The following is a 9,083-nucleotide window of genomic DNA, read 5'->3' on the forward strand; positions in this document are numbered from 1 at the left end:
CGCACAACATGTTAAGCTCTTGTAATTTTCTAACCCTTCCTCTTCTACCCAACTGCTTGTGAACGCTCCACCACAATAACCACTGTGCCCAACGAGAGTGAATTCAATGCCCTGATGCACATATAAATCTATGCACTTTTCACTCTGCCGTCACACAAACGTCATACAGAGGATAAGTGTATTCCCTCTTATGCTATCCACGTAACCCTCAGGCAGTTGCAAGGTACTTCAGTGTTGTGACAAATGAACCTTGGACAACCCACCGACCCCTATCTCTGCTGCTGTGGGCTCCTGGTCATCTCCGGCAGATGACATGGCCAGGTCGCAAACCCCGGTTTTGAAACCCCTTTACTGCCTGAGGCACGTGGGAGCATGTGATTGAATTTTGTCACACGCTGTAAATTTGAGAAATTGCCTTGAATCAGCTTCTCCTTTTCTTGTGGACGCTTTCCTTGACTTTAATCATTGACATCAATGTCACAGCTTCTCATAAGCAAATACAAACTCTTAGAACAATCAAAGGCATACAGTAAATACTGTGACATAACAACGATCAGGAAATAAGCCCACATGAAGGCGTTATACTGGGGCTGTAGTCATGGTAACACATGAGAAGCATTCTTCCAGAGAGGAATGGAGGGAGATAGAGTTTTGAAAATTGTATGCCTTTCATTCTGTCCGTGTACCACACCATAGTAATCCAAGATGATTCTCAGTTTCTGTAAACATGAAAATTTTTAGTGGACCATTATACTGAGCCATTCAAATTATATAAAAATTTGTTTCTTTATCAGAAATCCAGAGTGTGTAAGTGATTAAGGGCCTCTAGGAAGGTGCTAAAGGGATGATCTCAAGTGAGTTCAAAAAGGAAACCACAAATGAGGACAGTTGATAAACCATAATGTTACTTTTGCAGAAAAATACAGAGCAATGATAAAGGTTCTGTACTAAGGTGTAGAGGGTCCTGAGGTCAGTGTAAAACCCAGGTGGAACTTTGTTCCTGTACCCTCGAGCAAAGTCTCTTATCTAAATAGCAACCATAAAAGCACAACTCTAAATATAGCCACCAAAATTAGTCTCAGGATGAAAAACATCATGAGTCACCTTTGCTCAGGGAGTCTGTTAAGACAATAGAACAGAACAAAAGAGCAGGCACATTCCTGACAAATCACAGAGGCACAGACTGGCAGTGCCGGGGCAATGGACTTACCGCGACCCTCTTGCTTGATTCTGTTGAGAAATTCACCGTATTCGATGGGCGTGGTATTCTCATCGAAGACCATGTGCTCGGTGGTGATGTTGTCAGTGTGCAACCGCGAGTACAGTCCCTCCACGGCGAAATAGCACGGCCGGTCATCTACCTTGCTATCGGTGAACATGAGCAGGGCGTGCCGAAGCCACTTGAATTCCTGGTGGATGTGCAGGCCGAATTCACCCAGCTTTTTGTGTGTGGGGCCCGTGTTGGTGATGGAGGTGAAGAAATTGGCGTCAGAGAATGCGGGGGCTGGCGCGCCTGCCGTGACCATGGGCAACCCCCAGTGGGCAGTAAAACGGGCCACGGGGGAGGAGGTGTAGTCGCAGCCAGGCCCGATGAAGGCCCAGGGGTTGTGGGAGAACTTGAGGTCCACCGCCACCAGCTGGGCGACGGCCTCAGAGCAGATGCCGTCCTTGTTCTCGCTGTTCTCGAACTCGTAGCGCAGCCGGTAGCCCGGCAGCAAGGCGGGGTTGTCGTTGATCTGAGATATGGCGCGCTCCAGGGCCGGCCCCACGCGGGGCCAGGCCCAAGGGTAGATGGTGTTGTGCCGTGGCAGGATGACCGCCAGCACTATCTCCCGAGGCTCCCGGCGCTCCCGGGGCTCCCGGCCCTGCCTCCTGAGCTCCCGGTGCCGCGGGGACTTGGCGTGCGCCGGCTCAGCCCAGCAGCTCAGAGGCAGCAGGAGCAGGAGCAGCCTCCATGCCCCCATCCAGCCCTGGAGCCTCATCCCTCTTCGTCCTGAAGTCCCCAGCTGTGGGTTAATTATTTATCACAATGACCTAAAGAAAAAAAAAACACGGACACACAAACACACGCGCACACACACACACACACACACACACACACACACACACACACACACACAACGGCTACTATAGATGTTGTGCAATGTCATTCTCAGTTTCTCAGGTAAGCCCTGTCAGCAGAGAGCATGCGGTAGTTACTGAATGAAGAAGGCATTCTTGTGTAGCAGCTGATTTCCCTTGTATCCAGATCCAATCGTTATTTTCGATGCTGTGATGATATTCAGTTGTGGAATCGGGTATCAAAGGCAATTAAACTAATTATAATACACATGCTGGCATTCTCGCCATGCAGCAAAGTTCTGCACTGACAGCGTGCTCCGTATCTACACCTGTCATTGGTAAAGATTTCGCTCCGTGCATCGGTCTCCTTCCACTTTTTCCTTCTCAGCCTTAACAGTAATACAGGAACATGTGTCTTTTCATAATGGAAAGCAGGGGGAGGAAACACCGAGCTGCAGCCTATAACTTTGTCAGATACGCCAACAAAACACTGAAGAGAGTTGCCTGCTTAATCAATTGTCATTTTCCATCTTAAGATGCTTCACCGATAAATCTACCTATGGATAACATAGGACAAACGCAACATGGAAAAAAAAACAATGCTCTTGCCACAGAATACGAAAGCAAGGTGATCATATAATTAAATATTAAATAAATTTTAATTTAAACTCTAAAGCTCTGACATTGAATTTACAGCCTGTGAGTGACTCTCACACAAGGATCTCTCTGCTCTCAGATGATATTTACAGCTTTGTCACTGTATTAAAAACTCACTCCAATGAGTCCACATTTGACACCCACTCCACTCAGAACACAAAACAACCAAACACTCAGAGGACTTGCGCAACTGCTATACATTCTTCTGCAGAACTACTCACGTTATGTACCCATACATCCAGGAGCTAATTTTCTTCAGATCAGGAGAAGAGAAATAAAGGTGGAGGATTTATGCCTCAGTTAACATTAATGACTGCAGTGATTTACGAAGGTGTCCTCCCAAATCACCCACAGCTGCTGTAATTTATAAAATCGGATTACCTTAAATGGAGGAGTTAGTTATCTCCATGTCTGGTTCTGATTTGAGCTGAAGTCCGGGGATCTGTGAGTAATATCTCTCAGCTGTTGCTGGGCTGCTGAAAGCTGTGTGGAACAGAGAAGAATGAACTGCCAGCGACACCCAGAGAGGGGCTGGATTCAGAGCATTATTTCCAGCGGGAAAGAAAAAGGGGGCTGTTTTCGCAAACAATTGGTGGTGGAAAAAAATTCAGATACTTCAGGGATTAAAAAAAAATTAACTTCAAGAAACTTATTTAGTAACAGCTATGTAAATGAGCACAGCTGGGGAGCACTCACATGTGCTACAAGCAGGATTGCACTCTCACCCATATGTCCATAACTTTGAAGTAAAAAGTATTTTTATTGTTTAGAAAAAAACACAAAACCAAAAAAAAAAAAAAAACAAACTCTGTTGCTGCTGTTCTTTTTGTAGAAGACACAGCCGAACTCAATTAAAGATGACTGGGAACTTTTACAAAGCCTAGGAAAAAAAGTCAGAAGAACATCCATCAGATGGCAGATTTGCGCATTAGTCCTTTCATACATTTAAAAATGGGATCGAGTCAGTCAAATCAGAATGATGGAGGACCTGGTGGACCGGCCAGTAAAGTCCCAAAGCAAAGTAAATATGTGTCAGATGGAGGAGGCTTGCCAGGGAGAAGGTTAGAGCAGAGCTATCCAAAGTCGCAGGCGCGTGAGGTGTCTTGCTTCCCGGCAGCAGCACGTTCTCTCCCTTCCCTCTCTTGTCTGGAACGGCGGCAGTCCGCTGGCCCCCTCCAGTTCCTCCACAGTTACGGTGTGTGTAGGAGCCGGAGCCGATGTGACGCGCAGAGCAATCTGAGCGGTGACTGACTGCCTGACTGAAGGTGAGGCGGTGTGAGAGAGTACAGCGTGTGTGCGTGCGTGTGTGTGTGAGTGTGTGAGTTGACCTTATTGGTCAAATCTCGCTTAGGCACAGGAGCAGGCTTCCGTTTCTTCTGGCCTCTCCACGTCTGAGAGAGAGAGAGAGAGAGAGAGAGGAAAGGGGGGGGTGAGAGAGAGAGAGAGGAAAGAGAGCAAGAGTGGGAGACAGAGCAGGAGAGTGAGAGAGGAGGTACACAGGAGTGTTTTATGAAAGTCTCTGTCTGTCTGGCTGAACTATGTGTCACTTTTGTCCTCAGACAGTCAGCAAGCACAGGCGAGGAGGGATACTGAAGTTGGAGCTTAAGGCAAGCATATATGTGTGTATGTGTGTTTGTGTGCATATGCCTGCGTTTGACACATGTTTTCTGTTCACGTGTATTTTATGCATGTGACTGTATGCAAATGTGTTTCATGTTTGCGCCAATGACCAGGTGTGTGTTCCTGAGTCAGTGTGCAAGGCCATTTACACTGATTAGCATGTCTGTACATGCTGTGTATAGAGAAGTGCACCGCTGTGCTTTCTGAATGGTCTCCCTCTGTGCAAAGTGCGCTGTGAATAGAGCTGAACCACCACTCTGCTGCGGCTTCCCCGTTATCATTACTGCATGTTAATAGAGTTCAGCGGCAGAGTACTGCAGTACCCCATCCCCGGTTCTCTGTGCACTGTCTGTGTGTCTGTGTGTGTTGTTTGAGGCGTACGCCTTCAGCAGCCTGCCTGGCATGTGTGGTGTGTACACACTGACAGGAGTGAGCTCCATGGTCTGATAGGGTCTGGTTCTCTTATTCCATGTCCAACCACCTTCCTACAATCATATTTTAAATAATGTGCTTCTATTTAATTTCTTTCAACGTGATTAAAGTGCCGTTTTTACATTATTTTGCTCTTTTTTACATCATAATTATTTTCTTCTGTTGGCTTCCTCTTTCCCAGCCAGCCTTTCCCCATTCTGTCTGTTTATGATCATTTTTCATTCAAGCTTATCTTACTTTTCCTTTTGCCTCTACTATAATCTCCCCTCTTCCTGGCAAACAACTCTCAGATCAATAACCTTAGCAAATTCCTCAGAACAATAAAACATGCGTAGGAAAAAAAGGGAAAGACACACCGAAAGTCATGGTCAGCTGTAAATTACAGTTGTCAACGAATTGACTTTGAACCAGGCTTTTATCTTCGTGCAGAATGAAATAAACCCTTCACCATATCCATTTCCCCACCAACCCTTATGCTAACCCCACCCCAGGTTGGACCCCCACCATCCAGCCACCTCACTTCAAAAAGTGCAGAAAGTGCAGGAGAGTGTTTCCAAAACAGGATGCAACACAATAGTCCTCTCTCTCCCTCCCCCCCTGCTCTCTTCCTCTCTCCCTTTCGATCCCTCCTTTTCTCCCTCCCCATCTCTTTATCCCTCCCTCTCTCCCTCTCTATCCCTCAGTTTTCTCCCAGTTTCTGTTTTTACTTTGCTTTTCCCCTCCAGGTGACTTTACATATTTTCCTTCACAGTGTCATTGTGCAATTTTCACTGCCAGAGGCATCTGAATCAGATTCATTTTGCATGAGAAAATGTTGCACAGCTCACAGACTCTAGGCAGCCATTGCTTGTAACCCTAATAGGAAGGGAATACCAGAGTAACAGAGAGCGGTGGCACTGCAGGAGCAGGTCACTCGAGTGCTGTGGTAAACGACGTTCACCAGGGCCTCTCCTGTGTGTTTGCATATGTCATTCCAATGATCTATTTATACAGGAAAGAGATTCATTTTCTTGCCCACCCCCTTGTTTTAACCTTTTCCGGCATTTCATATGTGCTACCTATCGTGCAGAGGATGCAGGAGTGTATCTGTTTGTAGAAGCAAGATAAAATCTAAAATAGAATCTAAAAGTTCCTTCTCCTGCTGATCTCTCTCTCTCTCTCTCTCTCTCTCTCTTTATGTGTGTGTGTGTGTTCCCACCTTTTTACTCATCACAGAAAGGCAAGGCTCTCCTGCCCTGACATCTAAGATGATTAACCCCCTCCAGTGATTGGATGAATGCCATGCCTATTTATTTCTTAGTTCATTATTGTTCTGTCAGTGGTGTGAATCAATTTGTTAAGTTCTTCAACTCGTGGTTGGCATTTACCATGGCACAGAGTTGACGTAATTCCAACCGCAGGGAGCAGAAGAAATAATTGACTTTGGTTCCAGTAAATCTCTGTGGTACATAAAGATGGTTCTGCTTTCCTAAATTGTCAAAGGCTTCAAGGCTTGTGGGCACAAGTGATGTGGTTATTCTGGACAGAAATGTAATCTTTTTCTTGAAGGATAGAAGTGGAAGTCTGAGTAAGAGCCATTGGAACTGGGGACAAGATAGTTCTTACGTAAAACCATTAGCAAGCTCTCATTCAGGCCTACACTGTGCTCTGTGAGTTTTGGCAAAAAACAGAAGCAGAAAATATATTTACTGGTATACCTATTCATGTACTTTCCAAGTAATGTAAAAACATCACATCTCAGCCCCAGTGGTAATGGCAGTGCAAATATAGCATAGAGTATTCATACTAACCTTGAAATTCAGAGAATCTGCTTTTGTATATTGAGAGGGTTCCCAGTGTCAGTTAAACAGTGTTGGTTACTTTTATTTTCATAATTTCTTAAAATCAAATGTTAACTATTAAATAGCATCTTGGGCTGCTTAGCTTTGAATTTTTTTATAAGTGTTATGTTCAAAATTCACCCACATAGTACCCTTTACAAAGACAATTCTTTCATTCAAATATGTTTTTTTTTAATCTGTTATGTAACTGCAGCAGTTGAGTAGGGCTCATATCTAAAAGGTTTGATTTGATAGCGGTTTGATTCCCCACTGGGCCGCCTCTGTATTACCCTTGGGCAAGGTACTGAGGATACCAGGGAAGACAATGAGTCTTGACGTAGTTTCATTTAAACAATTATTTTAACATACATTTTCGTTATGAAATAGTAACAGTTAAATAAAGGTACTTCCAAAAAGTAGTGTGATGGACAAAGAACAGTTGTAGCTTGAACGAGTAGGCACATTTCATAAAATTTTGATTCCTTTCCAGGGGGCTTGACAACAATCAGGGTGGAAAGCAACTGCAATCCTTTTTGGGACAAAACATCAAGCCCTTGATAGTGTGCAAATGGAAAACATTTCTGAGCCCACCTTAACACTTTGCAGAACAGAAGAGAAATGACAAAGTTCACTGTGTGATATGACTTCAAGTCTCAGCTCTTCACCTGTGTTTTAGGAAAGACATGTGATATGTGAAAGATATGATAAGAATGAAACGCTTTTATTCAAATGCTTTTCTTTCACAGTAGGATTGGGCCATGTTGTTTTGTGAGGGTTTCGGCCAGACTCTGTGAGAGGCATATATAATTCTGTCACCCACAGAGTGTGAATGACAGCTGGAACTGTTAGTGAGAAGTTGCACTTCCAGAGAAATTTCCCAGTGGTCTGAAAGTAATTGACATGATGAAGTCATCAATCATCAATACCGGTCTGTTGCACAACATTGATCCGACAACTACTGCACTGAGCCGTCTGGCTGATTCTACAAACACTGACATTGCATTATTTCTCTCCATAGATCGAGAATACATTTAAAAGGTAACTAATACACCTTGAATTACAGTTTTTAACTGCTGGGTGGAAAAACATCCATCTATGTGGCTCCGGGTGTGAGAGTGTGATGGATGAAGCATCTCTGAGTGCTGGCATAGGGTTCTGGCTGAAGCAAGAGCATATCGACTCCATCTACCTGGAAAAATCTCAGCTATTACATTCACAATCTCTTCTGGTAGAAAGATACGGTTTACCAATGCATGCTGGGCTACAAGTTCTGGTGTTGCACCATATAGCGCATGGACCTATATCAGGACAACGGGAAATAACAATGCATCATCTAGTGATAGCGCACGTAAAATATTAACCTTTTTCCCCATTGACCAAGAACATTAACTAGCAATTGATTATGTTTGGCACACATGTACACTGTTAAAGACAGAAGCCAGATGAAGTCATAAATATGATGAGTTCACAGCTATCTAGTTTATTCACACTTATTGATGAAGATTTCAAATAGAGCAAATCTGTATTTTAGTATGTAGTCTATTAAAAACTGTAATTAGAATTGGCTACTCTTGGCCACAGGGGACATAGTAAAAGTTCAATATGAAATCATACACTCATACTGTATGTGTTTTATAAAGGTATGTTTTAGTTTCATGTGTACCAAGCACAAAATCTTCTTGCAAGGGATTATGGCTATGGTTGTGGAATTTAAGGTTTAGTCTACAGTTGATTATATAATTAAAAATTTAAAAAGCACAGGTTGTAAACCTGAGACAGAGAAAGCATCTTGAGCTCAGACTTCTTAAATGGTGCATAATAAAAACTAAAGCATAAATAATTTCAACCAATGCACTGTCATGCATCTCATAACCTACATTCTGAACAATAATTAATATTTCAAATTTGCGGTTCAAACGTTCACTGAAAAATTACACTTGCTGTAGGAATGCAGCTTGTTTTCTTTCTCCTGTTTTAAAATATGCGGAGTGTTGTGAATAATTTAAGAACACAGAATTTTGTTGAACGAACATATCATCACGTAAGACAAGCATATCTGACAAATAGCCTTTCGTGAGAATGTTTGCCCTAAACTTTGTGAACAAAATAATAAATTGGTGTGAAGTACGTCAGCAGCTGTATTTATTCCCGCGTTCCAGTTCCTTAAAATACAACACCCAAGTCTTTTCTTCGGATGTGAATCGCTGCACTTCTTTCAACGTTACAGCCAACCTGTCCTTCAACGAAACTGGCAATCAGTGCAGCTGTGTTGAAGGCGTGCGCAAAATGGCAGAAATGTACCCAGCTGTGCCTGACCTTAATGCCGGCCTTTGCCCCTATCCATACCTCAGACGGCAGGGGAACAGAGGTTGTGAAGAAACTTCATCGATCAGCATCAATTATCCTTTTAAATCCCTCTAACAGGCGCTTACAATAACCGTCTCGAAAACTGAGACGGCAGCGACATGGTCTGCGCTTCTGGCAACATTAAAT

The 9,083-nt window shown here is 43.7% G+C and overlaps 1 protein-coding gene across 1 annotated transcript in view; it reads right to left on the bottom strand.

Moving 5' to 3' along the window:
• The window catches only part of npr1b (natriuretic peptide receptor 1b), a 58,195-nt gene extending 56,208 nt beyond the window's left edge, over nucleotides 1-1,987 (bottom strand). The window contains exon 1 of the mRNA XM_036539153.1: nucleotides 1,211-1,987. Within this exon, the coding sequence (XP_036395046.1) occupies nucleotides 1,211-1,982 (772 nt within the window). The 5' untranslated portion in view covers nucleotides 1,983-1,987. The remainder of the gene's footprint in view (nucleotides 1-1,210) is intronic.
• Nucleotides 1,988-9,083: the final 7,096 nt, after the last annotated feature.

The sequence above is a fragment of the Megalops cyprinoides genome, chromosome 10 (genome assembly GCF_013368585.1).
Source record: "Megalops cyprinoides isolate fMegCyp1 chromosome 10, fMegCyp1.pri, whole genome shotgun sequence".
NCBI lineage: Eukaryota > Metazoa > Chordata > Actinopteri > Elopiformes > Megalopidae > Megalops > Megalops cyprinoides.